We start from the raw sequence: 14,702 nt of genomic DNA on the forward strand, positions 1-14,702 counted from the left end.
AGAATCTCAAAGTGTGTGTGTGTGTGTGTGTGTGTGTGTGTGTGTGTGTGTGTGTGTGTGTGACGTTTGCTACTGTGCTGGAGCACGGCGCGAGAAGACGTGGAGAACATTAACAAGGAGAATTTAATGAAATCAAGGGAACCAGGAAAACACACGTAGCTTAGGAGGTTGACATTCACAATTCCGGACAAGGGAGAACAGAACGGGTTAGGACTCAAATACGGGCAGATAATGAAGGGCAGACAGGCGAGGAGGATAACCAATAACAAGGAACACCTGGAACAAATAGAACTAAATGGGGACAGGAACCGGAAGGACCAAATAAGGGCAAGGAAGGCACATGGGGAGCAAAACACACAAAACAAGGAACAGAGTCTGACAGTGTGTGTGTAAACAGAATATGTATATATATATATATATATATATACTGTAAACTTAATGTGTCATCATTAACAACCTAAAACTGGAATAATTCTGTCTCACTTCATTATTATACTGTTAATTATTGCTATTCTGTGACATGTTTTCAGGTTTAAAATGTGTTGAATGTAATTGCCTTTCATATAGCACTTATTGTAACTGTTTCATTGTGAGGTGATTAGGAAACATTCCATTTCAGTAAATTTATTCAAATTACTTTGTCAAGATGCACAATTTCACCAATTTAGTTAAAGTAATGGCATTATCTACTACGTGAAGTATTAGGATTAATTTGACCTTTAGATAAAATGTTCTGTAAGGGTCAGATGACTGTACCAAGATGTCCAATAGTGGGACAAGACGGCCCTCTTTCATAATGTTCAATTTTGTTCCATCACAACTAAATTGTTACTTGTTTTCATTTGATTCCCATAATAATAAGTTGGGTGATGCATAATGATCCTCTACATGCTAAACTAAATATGTAAATGTGTCACAATTTATCAGTATATGGACGCTGATCTCAAGAGTGGCATCTTTCCCATGTGCCTATAACACTTTGTTGAACAGATATACAATAAATAAATTTAAAAAAAATAAAGAAAAATAAAAACAACAACAACAACAACAACAAAATGGTATGAGATCATCATATAAAAAACTTACTAGCTTCACATAGATGCCCTGCGAACATCTCCCTGCAGGGCCCATGCTGGCTTTTTGTGGGCATAGTGGGCTATAGGGCCAGCCCACACCAAACCTAAACAGGCCCAGTGCGGGCTAGCCCAGGCGAGGCCCACAGCTTTGGGCTCACCGCGGGCTCTTTGTGAGCAGCCCACACTAGCGGACAGCCCATTTGGGCCCAGAGCAACTTTTGTACCTTTGGGCCCATGCAGGCATTGGTGGGTATACTGTCCACTAGGAGAATACTAATAACATTGATTCTCCATTCTTTAGACACACAATTGAACTGGAATGGCTCAAACCAAAAGATACCTTTTGAGAACCTGAGGCTAAGGAGGGTTGTCACAGGTAAGCTAGCATGCGTTATTAAGAAGTGAAGTGACATGTGGCCAAGTATGGTGACCCATACTCGGAATTAGTGCTCTGCATTTATCCCATCCAAAGTGCACACACAGCAGTGAACACACACCCGGAGCAGTGGGAAGCCAATTTTTGCTGCAGTGCCCGGGGAGCAGTTGGGGGTTCGGTGCCTTGCTCAAGGGCACCTCAGTCGTGGTATCGAAGGTGGGAGAGAGCGCTGTACATTCACTCCCCCCCCACCTACAATCCCTGCCGGTACGAGACTCGAACCCGCAACCTTTGGGTTACAAGTCTGACTCTCTAACCATTAGGCCAGCATATATAAATTACTTACATTCTTAAAAATAAAGGTGCTTCACGATGGCATAGAAGAACCTTTTTTGTCTAAATGGTTTCATTAAGAACCTTTAACATCTGAAGAACCTTTCTGTTTCACAAAAGTTTCTTTGTGGCGAAAGAAGGTTCTTCAGACTATAATATGGTAAGAAAGAGATGGTTCTTTAAAGAACCTTTTACTGAATGGGTTCTTTGTGGAACCAAAATGGTTCTTCTATGGCATCGCAGTGAAGAACCTTTTAAGCACCTTTATTTTTAAGAGTGTACCACAGACAGTGTTGTTTCAACAGGTCCAACTCAGACGCCATTGCTGCTGCCCTCCATATTTCCCTCTCTCACCTGGAAGATAAAGACACCTACATCAGGATGCTCTTTATCAACTACAGCTCTGCCTTCAACACGGTCATCCCCCATAAACTGTTTGCATTTGGACTTCCCCCCACACTCTGCGACTGGCTCCTTGACTTCCTGACTGGTAGACAGCAGTCTGTCAGGATTGGAAATAGGACCTCAGACACTATCATAACAAACATTGGCCCCCCACAGGGGTGTGTTCTCAGTCCCATCCTCTACACGCTGTTCACACATGACTGTGTCGCCTCCCACAAGGACAACATCATTGTGAAGTTTGCTGACGACATTGCAGTGATAGGACGGATCGCTGGTGGGGATGAAGTGGCCTACGGGAGGGAGGTGGCCAGTCTTGTGACATGCTGTGAGGACAACAACTTCACCCTTAACACGGACAAGACAAATGAGATGATAGTGGACATGAGAAAGAGAGGAGAACTCACCAGCCACTGCTTATCCAAGAGCTTGAAGTGGAGAGGGTGAGCAGCTTTAAATACCTGAGGGTCCACATCAGTGAGGACCTCACCTGGACACTCAACACCACCCAGCTGGTTAAGAAGGCACAACAACGGCTGTACTTCCTGAAGAGGCTGAGGATGTTTGGCATGTCACCTAAGATCCTCAACAACTTCTACAGCTGTATTGTTGAGAACGTCCTGACCAGCTGCATCACCGTGTGGTATAGCAGCACTACTGTGAGGGACCGCAAACGTCTGCAGAGAGTGGTGAAGACTGCTGAGAAGATCATCAGGACTCCACTGCCCTCTCTGCAGTCCATTTACCATCGCTGAGTTCACAGGAGAGCTGCCTCCATCGTCTTCGGAACACAATTTAAGATATTTTGGATGAAAACCGGGAGGCTTGTGACTGTCCCATTGACTGCCAAGTAAATTACACTGTCAAGGTCCAGAAAAGTATGAAAGACATCATCAGAATAGTCCATCTGCCATCAGTGGTTCAACTGTAACGTTATGAAGTGACGAGAATACTTTTTGTAGGCAAAGAAAACAAAAATAACGACTTTATTCAACAATTTGTCTCCTCTGTGTCTCTCCACATCACCGTAGCGCCATTTTTGAGAATATCCGCTGAACGCAAACTGTGTACTGTGTACGCTATTCTGTGTCAGCCGCGACACAAGGATACGTTTTCTACGTGTATTTACGCTTTGATTTGAACGAAAACAGTGCATACGTGCAGCGCGGCTGACACAGAAGAGCGTACGCTGTTTATGTTCAGTGGATATTCTCCAAAATAGCGCTAGGGTGACGTGGAGGAGACGACAAACAAACAAGAGTTGCGCACTGTCTTACAATGACAGCTGTCAGTGAAAACCTTCTTCCGAGGTGTTTCTGATAAATTTGGGACACAGATGGACCTTCAAGTGGGACTTAAATATGCCATGGAGTGATATATAAAATATATTGAAATAAATATGTAAAAATACAGATCACAATGCAAACGGGAGAATTATGTTACGGTTGTCATGATCGCAATGACCGGATCCCGGATCAACACCGTTTATATACCGCAGAGTAAGATTAAATTAATTTACATTTAACCAGATTAATATAATGAAGAACTCTACTAATATAGACCTTCGTTTATGTGTTTTTGACTTTCACTGCACTTTCATGACATGAGAACAGTTCGCTATTTAAGTTTGTATGTTAGTATGGACTCACTAACTTTAACTCTAACGTTAGCTAGTTTTAGCCAGAGATACCTTGATGAAGCACAAGATAACATTAACGTTCTGCTTGAGCAGATGAAAAGTGTAACTTAATGAGAGTATGACAACCAGAAAATGAACGTTTTCGTCTTCATTGTGATTGGGGTTGAATGCTTAGGGACATTTTGCTCTGATTTTGGTTGGATTTAGGAAATGGAATAAAATAAATGACATTGCCTATCCTCTCAGGATAACTGGAATTAGTGTTACAAGTACCCTATAGGCACATCGTCTTTCCACTGTTGTAGCATAAACACCATTAAACCGATGGGAGCTTCGGATCTTCCAATGTTTCTCTATGGCACTGAAACCTAAAGTTGTCCGAGTTCTGCTCCCCGTGCAACTGATACTCGACTGCCATTGGCTCAACTGCGTTAGAGGGGCGGGTCTTACCGATAGGTCAATTGTTGAATAAAGTCGTTATTTCTGTTTTCTTTGCGTACAACAAGTATTCTCGTAGCTTCGTAAAATTACAGTTGAATCCCTGATGTCACATGGATTATTTTACCGATCTCCTTGCTATGTTTCTGGACCTTGATTGTGGTAATTACATTGCTGTCTATGGGAGGGTTAGAGAGCTCTCAGAATGCATCAAAAATATCTGCCGATGTTCCGAAGATGAACGGAGGTCTTACGGGTTTGGAATGGCATGAGGGTGAGTAATTAATGACAGAATTTTCATTTTTGGGTGAACTATCCCTTTAAGGAGCTCCTTATTCCCCTCAGCCATTAGACTAAACAGGCAGTGGACACGGACTAGTCTCATAGAATAGTTGGACTGAATTGCTACATCTCAGTTTGCACATTTGTTAATATTACTGCTGCTGCTATTATTATCAAGTAGCTTCATCTCAATTTGCACATTGTTAATGTTACTGCTGCTATTATTATCATGTAGTTGCACTCAATTTGCTACATGTTACTGTACTATTGTTTTGCAGCTAAGTCAATATTGCACACTCACATACGGACGTGCAGTCTATATTTCTATATTTACATAGTCTTTATTTCTACTTCTGCAACATAGCTTTACTTTATTATGTTTGTATGCATGGATGTGTGTGTGTGTGTGTGTGTGTGTGTGTTTACATAGTTTGCACTTGTCTTGGCATTCACTGTGGACAGCAAAGAAAGAAATTCATTGTACAGGGAAACTTGTTTTCCTCACTGTGCACATGACAATAAACACTTTAAATCCTTGAGGCCGATTTGCTTTTCAGAGGTTGCTAGAAAATGCTCCTTTCAGCAAAGTCCTCCTGATTCTGAAGTTGAGAGTGAGATAAAGGTGTGGTTGCAGAATTCAAGAGACAGAGTGGGTGGACAAAAGAAGCACTACCACCGTCTGCTGTCTTGAGAGACCTCGGAGGAAGAGTGAGCTTTGCCAATGAATACTTTAGCACACCAAAACATATTTTCAGCAGAGGTCAAAGTAATAATTTGTGACCCTGGACCACAAAACCAGTCCTAAGGGTCAATTTTCTGAAATTGAGATACAGTATATACATCACCTGAAAGCAGAATAATAAGCTTTCTATTGATGTATGGTTTGTTAAGACAGGACAATATTTGGGAGAGATTTGAAAATCTGGAATCTGAGGGTGCAAAAAAATCTAAATATTGAGAAAATCGCCTTTAGAGTTGTCAAAATGAAGTTCTTAGCAATGCATATTACTAATCAAAAATTTTGATATATTTAGGAAATTTACAAAATATCTTAATGGAACATGATCTTTACTTAATATCCTAATGATTTTTGGCATAAAAGAAAAATCTATAATTTTGACCCATACAATGTATTTTTGGCTATTGCTACAAATATACCCGTGCTACTTACGACTGGTTTTGTGGTCCAAGGTCACATTTGGCATTTTTTTTATTTGCATAGATCATTTGCAGTCCCTTTCAGAGTGTTAAATTAGCTGTATTAACCTGAATTGAATGTTTTCTATTTTGTATTTGATAAATCCATTGATTTGAAATCCCTTTGACTACTGTAAATTTTTGACAATACAGACATTAGTTATGTGGTGGCTGCATCCATTTCAGATGTATTATAAGTTTTTCACAAAGACTTAAGTTATAGTAGCTAAAAAGTATTTATAGTGAAACAGATTTATTGTTGTTGAGCCCTGTGTGGGCCTAGTGAGGGCTGCCCTGCAGGGCCAACGTTTTGGCAGTGAGCAAAGTCTCAGAGGCCCTGTGCTGGCCTTTAGGCTAGCCCTAAGTGGGCCCGTAAAGGGCCATGGCAGGCTTGTTTGCAGGGTGAGTCTCTGCTTTGTGCTGTTGTTTTTCCTCCAGTAGTGATGTCACTTCCTATAGGATGATGGCATTAAAAAGTAGAAATTGATCACTCCCATAAAAAAACATGTTTGAAGTATTTAGAATAGGGAAAGAAAAAATCATTAATTTTGGGGATAAAATTAACATGACTTGGGTTATTTTTTGTTAAGGTTACTTGTTATGTACCAAAAGTATCTAATATGACTAACTTCAATTCTATGAAGTTAAAGTCTTCTGTCCCCATTCATCCAAAACCAACAAAAGACACAAAAATGGCTGTTCTGTGGCTAATTTGATTATTATTTCCAGACAGACAGACAGAAAGAACATGTTATGCCAAAGTCATATTATGCCATATGAATACAAATATTTATTCACATGGAACATCTTAAACATTATCATCAATAGGCCAAAAACTAAATTCAACTAATGAGCTAAAAAAAAAGGCATAAAATCTAAAAGATTAAAAAATCTTTTAAAGGCATAAAATCCAAAAAATATGACAAAAATAAGCTAATATGCTCAAAGTTTTTTTTATTTTTTATTAACAAGATCAAAATACATGTATATGACAAACACTATACATGATATAAACAATAAACATTATACATGAAATAAACAATTTCACACCTAATATGCTAAAAGTTGTAACGCTATGGTTTCGTGTGGAACCGTCAGAGGGCGCCCGTGTTTTCCAGCGCATATATAAGACGCTCAATCCAGCCGCCGGCTTTTTCAGCTGAGTCCACGATCAGGTCACAGCTAGCGCTGTTCGCCTCCTCGCACCACAGACACAATCCAACAAAATGATCATCTACAAGGACCTCATCACCGGTAAGAATAGCCTCTAACACAACGTTCCAGGCCAGATTGTTACGTTTTTACCAATATTTTTGGCGTCAAATGTTGTTAAATTGTTTAAAAGGACCGCTGGTCTATCCCGACTCTCTGCGGCCTAACTTTCTTCAATGCAGTTAGCATAGAGGCTAACCAAGCCTCAAAATCGTGTAAGCGCGCGCGTTTCATTGCTGAGCTCTTAAATAACTTTTTTTTTTTTGTCAGTCTTACCATTACTAATTATTGTAGGCCAAAATTACTTTAGGATATGAACGTGTAGAGATGTATTCAAGCAAATCGGGCGGTAAATGGGAGTGTTAGCAGAGGAGTTAAAACGCCGGTTTACCAGTTTGGTGCTGGTTAGAAGTTGTGCCGTTAATCGTTTTAAAACCAATACTCTTCCAAATTACGTTGCAGTTTGTTTTAAATATAATATATACTTTTGTGAATTTTAACGACAGAAACGGACGACGTTGAAAACGCAAGTAGTTTTTTTTTTGTTAATTGCACAAATCGTTGAGATGATGAAATAAGCGCTAAACAGGGCGTGTTACTAGTCGGGCCAGTTCACTTTAACGGTTACTCCTCACTTAGTCAGCTTTTCTCAGGCCCTTAAATGTAAAGTTGGGCTATTAAATATGACATGCATTTTGTGTGAGCTAGAAATGTCCAGTCATTATCTGGAATATTGATGGGTATCATTTAGGCATATATCTATCCATTTATCTAATCTATCTATCACATTCATTTTTTTTGCGTTAAGAACATTCGAGTGAACACTGCTCACAAGTATTGGAAGCGAAAATGTAAGAAATTAGTTTACAAAAAAGGGGGGGACGGTAAAGAGCAGAAGTAAAGTTATTTAGAGAGAAAACGAGAGATTCTTAGTGCATTGGATGTTAAATAACCCCTGTGCTGAGACCATTAAAAGTAAAAAAAAAAAAAAATTTTAGGTTATGTTGTTGCACCCTGTGCTAGCAAAGTCAGTACGTTTTAGGTTAATGTGAGAACATGATCAAAAAAAAAAAAACCTCCTCTCGGGGCCAAAATAACCAGAACACAAGGTGATGGTTAATCTGATTTATTGGAAATGCTAAATGTTCTCGTTTGTTTTGTTTTTTTTATCTATAATTTTTTTTTTGTTTTTTTTTTCACAGGGGATGAGATGTTCTCAGACATTTACAAAATCAAGGAGTCTGAGAATGGAATGATGATTGAAGTTGAGGGAAAGGTATGCATGTTATATTTAACCAAATATCTTGATTTTACAAGGAAAGGCCCTCTTATGGACGTACAATGATGACAAACTTAGGACACCTTTTGTAGGCAATGACCAATGAAAACAAACCATGTTCTGAGTACATATGTTTGATGGGCTACAGAACTGATTGAGACCAAACTTGGTCTGTAAACATTTTTCTAATCTGTTCTGCAGATATTGGCATTAGTTGTACAATTGCCAATCAATATGTTAGTACTGAAGTTTTTACTTTGAGTGATAGGTCTGATATCAGCAGCAGTCTTTGCTTCTGTTTTGCAGATGATCAGCAGGTCGGAGGGAGACATAGATGATGCACTGATTGGTGGCAATGCGTCAGCAGACGTTCAGGATGAGGGCTGTGATTCTACCACTGTCAGTGGTGTAGATATTGTCCTCAACCACAAACTTCAGGAGACCTCCTATGACAAGAAGTCTTACACAGCCTACATCAAGGACTACATGAAGGCGTAAGTCATGAAATCATTGTGAAGTGTGTTGTACCTTGCAACAGGCTTGTTGAACTGTAAATATCGTGAATGAATGATGCCTTTATATAGCGCTTTATTGTGTATTGCTGTACACCCAAAGCGCTTTCCACTTGGATGATGCTACGGCAGCCACAGGACAACGGCGCCAGTGCGCTCACCACACACCAGCTACAGGTGGAGAGGAGAGAGAGTCATAGAGCCAATCAAGTGGATGGGGATTATTAATGTTCATTTTCCTATAGTATTATGACTTGAGTTTTTGCATCATTGACAGCTCAGAGTCTTGCATTGTGGCCACCTGGGTTTCAAAATGTTTAGATGCAAAATTAAATGTCCTCGTGCTTTCTGCCTGCCCTATGAGTGGCATGTAAGATTGAATTAGGGACTACAAAACTTTTACTTAAAAAAACTTGTACTTGGCAATTTGCTAACTTGATATAACCTATATATTTTGTTTATAATTGCTTTTTTTTATATATATACACACAGAGTGAAAGCCAAGCTACAGGAATGTGCACCTGACAGGGTAGACCCCTTCATGGCTAACGCACCGGCTGAGGTCAAGAAAATTCTAGGCAACATCAAAAACTTTCAGGTGGGCTACAGTAATGGCTGAAACTGTCACTGTTCCATATTTGTATATGCTCAAAAGTTTGGGATTGGTAAGATTAAGTTTTTGTGAAGTCTCTTCAATCAAAAATACTGTGAAATATTGCAATTTACAACTTTTCTATTTGAATATAGGTTAATGTCACTTATTACTGTAAAGAATAGTTCAAAAGAACCGCATTTAATGCATCCTTTCTGAATGAAACTGTTGATTTCTTTTAAGTCTTACTGACCCCAAACTTTTGAACGGTTGATAAAGTGAAAGCCCTCTAATAGACGTACAATGATGACCACCTTAGGACACCTTTGTAGGTTACGACCGATGAAAACAAACCATTTCTGAGTACGTATCCTTGATGGGCTACAGCAAGCTGATTTTAGACATAAATGTGTATTTCAATACTGTATTTTCTAGGGATGCACCGAAATGAAAATTCTAGGCCGAAGCCAAGCAAAATGAAACACTGGGCCGAAGGCCAAATACCGAACACGTTTTTTCACATTTTCCCCCCCATGTAGGCCTATTTTGCCTTTTTTTTTGTTTTGTTTTTTTTTCTTTTCTTTCTTTGCACAATTGCATTAATTAAATTGCCAAAATGTGCTTTTTGCTGTTTTGTCCTGCTTTTCAAATAAAAAATCAATTACAAAACAACAATTAAAAAAATTTACATAATTAAACTGAATAATAAACTTATTTACTTTTAAAACTGAATTTTTTTTAACATTCTAGCAGACATTATACCAACAAAGCACAATTTAGCTTCAAATTAAGTTAGTAAAATACATTTTTTTTGGCTATTTGAGACTTGAATCAGGCATGTATTTTTTACTGTACAAATAAAGGCAGCCATGCTGAGCAGAAGAGACTTCTTTTAAAACATTAGAATATATTACAGATCCCAATTTGAACACTGAATGTTATAATAAATGTATTAACAGAGCTGTTGTAGGGTAATTATTATTATCATTATTATTATGATTATTGTCTATTTTATTTTATTTTACAGAACAACCGTAAAATTACAATACTAACATTTATGAATGTTGGAGTTGTTGCTTTTTCTCTGCTTTTATTTTGGCAGAAACCCGCAGGAAGATCTCAGTGCTTCTTTTTGTTGACAGCAGCATGCAGATTTATAAATGATTCTCATTACGAATTTGGGAATATGTTTGTCGCATGTATCGCAGTGTCACATGCCTTTAAAAAAATTCACAGAAATGTTACTGAGCAACTGACGAGTAACAGTTTCAGCGCAGATTTTCCTCGCGCTTTGGACTTTGAACCCTGGCGCCGCGAGCTCGTGCAGCGCTGTCAGAATACATGCATTCGTGCGTGCATTAGAAAATATAACATTCTGCAGTTTATTTACTAATCGTTTGAGGTAATTTCGCGATTTCAATCATCATACAGTAACCTAACCACCAGCATTAGCCACCTCTTCTCATCGGAGACTTGATGCAGCACTAAACAGTCTCTCGCTGTCGGTGCTTTGTGCTTGTAATGATTTCTGCGTCTTTCTCTGATAGTTTTAAATACTTTCACACTGTCGACATGTTTGCTGCATTAGCGCGTGCCTCTATTTAATCGTGTTCGTCATTGTTCGGTTCATATTATTCGGCCTTTTTGCTTATTCGGCTGAACACCGAAAGATATTTTTTTGCTATTTTCGGCCGAATATTCGGTGCATCCCTAGTATTTTCTAATCCATTTTGTAGATATTAGCATTGGTTGTAATTGCCACTCAATATGTTAGTACTGAAGTTTTTACCCTGAGTGACTGGGTACAGTCATTGTCAAATTTATTTTAAAAAGTATTATTGCCCCAAACTTCTACTGAAGTTGACTTCTATTGAAACTAAAGCGTTTTTGCATCAGTCTGCAGTGATTTTAAGATAGTTGGCCGGCTAACTTGTTTCTCTCCACCTCCTACAGTTTTTCACTGGTGAATCCATGAACCCAGATGGCATAGTTGGTCTCCTTGACTTCCGTGAGGATGGCGTCACACCGTACATGCTTTTCTTTAAGGATGGTCTGGAGATTGAGAAATGTGTAAGTTTGTGAAGTCATGTGTCTCTTTTATAAGTTTTGTACTTGAGTGGAGTTGTGTATATAAATATCAAAGTATAGAATGCCCTGCTCAAATTGTTTACAAATAGTGTTTAGGAAATCATACTTGGTGTAGCATCCACTGATAGGCCTGTTGCCATAATTGGTGGCCTCTGGGTTTGCACAAGGATGCAACGGTAATATTCCTCACGATGTCTGGCCATCTGGAAGGTGGCTGGAAAGGACTGAATTGAGGAGAATAGGACAACTGCAATAGCTTTTGAAAGCATCTGAAAAAAGCTAGTGATATGAATGATAGCTAGTCTGCTGAATGAAATGCTAGCTTGAAGCAAAACTGATTCTTTTGTGTTTTTCTTTCTCACCATAGTAAACTTCCCAAGCATCTACAAGTTACCCCTCCAATTCTGGCCTCTGCTTGGTGGATTGGGCCTGTCGATTAAACCAGGCATTCCCCCTCATCCTTTCCATCAGGACCAGAGGCTCTTTTAACTTCACGAGGCCACGGTTTTCATTTCTTGATTGGCTTATGCCCGTCTACGACAAGACGTGAACTGTTCTTTCATGAAATTAAAAACAGGACTTTTAGCAAGCCAAACCGCAGTGTGACAAGGTTGTGGAAAAAGAAACTTGAGTATTTTTGGGGTTCTCTTTTATTTCTTCAACACTGAGGTGAAGTTGACTGCTGGCTTCTCATTTGCTGTGCATGTCAGCTTCTTGTTTCAGCATATGTACAGTTGTCATTTTCCCCGTTCCATATTGAATCACAGGATTGTATAGGATTTCTTGGCACCATTATTAAATAAAGTTAAGCTGCTGGCTAATTGAAGTTTTTGCTTGTGTTAACGGTTTCTTGTCTTTTAACTTATTGTAAGTTGCTCAACTTTCAATTGTTCTGTGATTGACAAAATGATAAAGGAAACTATTCTAATCAAGGGTGAAGGAGACAAGCCTCTTTTCAAGGTAAACTGGGAGCCTTACAACAGAGGTGCCCAAACAATTACCCTATGAAGGGCGATGGGGTGAAACTGAATGTTTCTTTTAGTTCAACTAACGATGTTGGTTTTTAATCAAATTCACTGAAATTTCTATATACATTTAATGCAGAAAAAATGATACAACAAAAAGCTAAATTGGAAATAAAGATGTTAAAAAATCTAATGCAAAAATGGAGAGAAGGGAAAAAAAAAACTACGTGGGTTATCCTAGAGACCCCAAAGTTGGTCCGGGTTCTATTGAGAACCACCCCAATAAATATGCCAATTTTCATAGTTTTCCTATGTTCCATTCATAGGGCTGCCATGGACTCCTATTTGGGAAGAAAAAGGATAAAACATACAAACACATTAGAATCTACAGGCCCTAATGATAAAACAAAGATAATTAGGAAATTGAGATATACAATTTTATAAAAAATTTAATTGACTTACATTCTCTTATTTCAAAGCAAAAATAAGAATTGAAGAGATTTTTAAAATGTAACCCAATTTTTCCACCCTCTGATATGTCATGGTGGGCAAAATGTGCGGTTTGGGTATTGCTTTTTGTTGTTTTAAATCAGGAACTAGAACAAAAAACGATTTTAAAATGACTTCTATGCTGTAGTGGTAGATTCTGAGTTATTACGAAAGATATGTTTATATGTAGACCTTACTGTTTGATAAGGTTTTTCTTTTTAATAGGAAGTTTAGGATTTAGGTTTGATATTCATTATATTAGCTGTTTGACTTACCAGGAAGTAACTCCTAATTCTACAACAAAAGCAGATTAAATGTTTATATAGTAGTAAAGGGTTAATAAGTGAATGAGGAACAGTTGAAATCTTTTTAGCCTTCATACAAGATAAGGCCCTTGATTAGTTTTCACAAGCAAAAAAAAAAAAGTATTTTAGTTTTGCTTTAGAATGTTTGGATATTTCTATTGTTACAGTTCTTAATAATATAACCTGCGAAATGAGGCCAAACATGGCACAATTAAGACAAAAGTTATGCTAAATTACAGATCATGATAAACGTGCATTTGTGTGAGCAAATGGTTGTGGCTTGCTCAGATGCGTATTGAAAGCAGAAATGCCCAAACCAGCTATCTAGATATTATGTTGTGCACCCACTTGTAAACCTATAGAATTATGTATGTAAAGTAGATTTGCTGATGTGCACAATATCACTGGTTCTGGTGGCTGCAAAGAAAGCCTAAATAATGACCCCATTTTTGATAATGAGCTGCTTTGAGTTTCTTAATGCCATAAATGCCACAAATTTTGCTTTCATAATGGTCACACTTCATTTTTAACAAATCAAATATATTAAAGTTTATTTGAACTTAAATATTTAAAAATTGTATTTAAATATTTAACCCCAGTCCTGCTGTGAATTGTAAAAAAAAAAAAGTTTCACAATGTGTGCAGATATAATGGAAAGATTTTTTTTTTGTACAAAAACCTTTATTTCAAGAGCATTTAATTACATGAAATACCATATAAAATAAGTGTTTCAATCAGAAAACTAAATCTGAATAAAACAACTGTTTACCATTAATCTATCAATGTTTCTTTAAAAAAAATTCACAACACAACACAATTTATACACAACATTTAGATGAGAAGATTATACGTTCTTTTCATGTCAGATGACTGAAGATTTGAACACCTCTATCACTTGTTTTTTTTTTTTTTTTTACATGGGAATCCCTCAATATGCATAATACAACTGCTCAGCATTGTAAAATGCCACATAGTTTTCTGATACACCTCTAAAAACAACTGAATCATCCTTGAAGAAATGATCCAGAAACAACATTTTGAACTTATTGGGGAAGTTGGCTTTTTGGGTTTTCATAGCCACTCCGAGTCCAATGGTAACAGGCTTTGAAAATGATCAGTCGCTCTTCTCTTCGTTCTGGTAGTGTCGGTACTCTGGTTTGAGCTCCCAGGTGTTCTTGTGGGTGCCTTTGACATTGTATATGCCAATGTCTCGAAGAATCTCCTTCAGGTAAATCTAGAAATTAAGAAAGGAAGATTTTAGAGGTAGCCCTTCATCGTAGGACTCTCGTGAACGGGCATCAAAGACTGACACGGAAGAGAAGAAATTGTTGAATAAAGTTATTTGTTTTCTTTGCACACAAAAAGTATTCTCATAGTAGGGCTGTCAAAATGACTGAAAAACTAAATTCGAATTTTCTACTTAAATATTATCAAAATTCGAATTATATTCGATTTTAAAAGGCATCATTTGCAGAAAAGCTTTTGGCTTCTCTCCTGAGGCCACAAGAGGGCGCATC

General features: G+C 38.0%; 2 protein-coding genes across 5 annotated transcripts in view; one reads left to right on the forward strand and one right to left on the reverse strand.

The window, feature by feature from the left end:
* The first annotated feature begins 6,882 nt into the window (after positions 1-6,882).
* LOC107691594 (translationally-controlled tumor protein homolog) lies at positions 6,883-12,257 on the forward strand. 3 transcript variants are annotated; one of them, XM_016490260.1, is made up of 6 exons: positions 6,885-6,997; positions 8,158-8,231; positions 8,541-8,728; positions 9,239-9,344; positions 11,292-11,408; positions 11,794-12,257. In XM_016490260.1, the coding sequence occupies exons 1-6, from the start codon at positions 6,970-6,972 to the stop codon at positions 11,794-11,796; spliced, it is 516 nt and encodes a 171-aa protein (XP_016345746.1). In that variant the 5' UTR covers positions 6,885-6,969; the 3' UTR covers positions 11,797-12,257. The 3 variants fall into 3 exon arrangements, with proteins under 3 accessions (XP_016345747.1, XP_016345746.1, XP_016345748.1); XM_016490261.1 differs by lacking the exon at positions 8,158-8,231 and having other exon boundaries at positions 6,883-6,997; positions 8,521-8,728; XM_016490262.1 differs by lacking the exon at positions 6,885-6,997 and having other exon boundaries at positions 8,152-8,231; positions 8,521-8,728.
* Positions 12,258-14,101: 1,844 nt separating this feature from the next.
* The window catches only part of LOC107691617 (general transcription factor IIF subunit 2-like), a 7,943-nt gene continuing 7,342 nt past the window's right edge, over positions 14,102-14,702 (reverse strand). For both annotated transcript variants that reach the window (XM_016490305.1, XM_016490304.1), the window contains one exon: positions 14,102-14,419. In XM_016490305.1, the coding sequence (XP_016345791.1) occupies positions 14,300-14,419 (120 nt within the window). In that variant the 3' untranslated portion in view covers positions 14,102-14,299. The remainder of the gene's footprint in view (positions 14,420-14,702) is intronic.

Source organism: Sinocyclocheilus anshuiensis, unplaced genomic scaffold (genome assembly GCF_001515605.1).
Source record: "Sinocyclocheilus anshuiensis isolate Anshui unplaced genomic scaffold, SAMN03320099.WGS_v1.1 scaffold442, whole genome shotgun sequence".
In the NCBI taxonomy this organism is placed as follows: Eukaryota; Metazoa; Chordata; class Actinopteri; order Cypriniformes; family Cyprinidae; genus Sinocyclocheilus; species Sinocyclocheilus anshuiensis.

Bases quoted from the DNA above. Each gene is read 5' to 3' on its own strand.
- LOC107691594 (XM_016490260.1), top strand. From the start codon at position 6,970: ATGATCATCTACAAGGACCTCATCACCG. The intron at 8,729-9,238 runs GTAAGTCATGAA...ATATACACACAG, and splicing joins ATCAAGGACTACATGAAGGC to AGTGAAAGCCAAGCTACAGG. The intron at 9,345-11,291 runs GTGGGCTACAGT...CACCTCCTACAG, and splicing joins GCAACATCAAAAACTTTCAG to TTTTTCACTGGTGAATCCAT.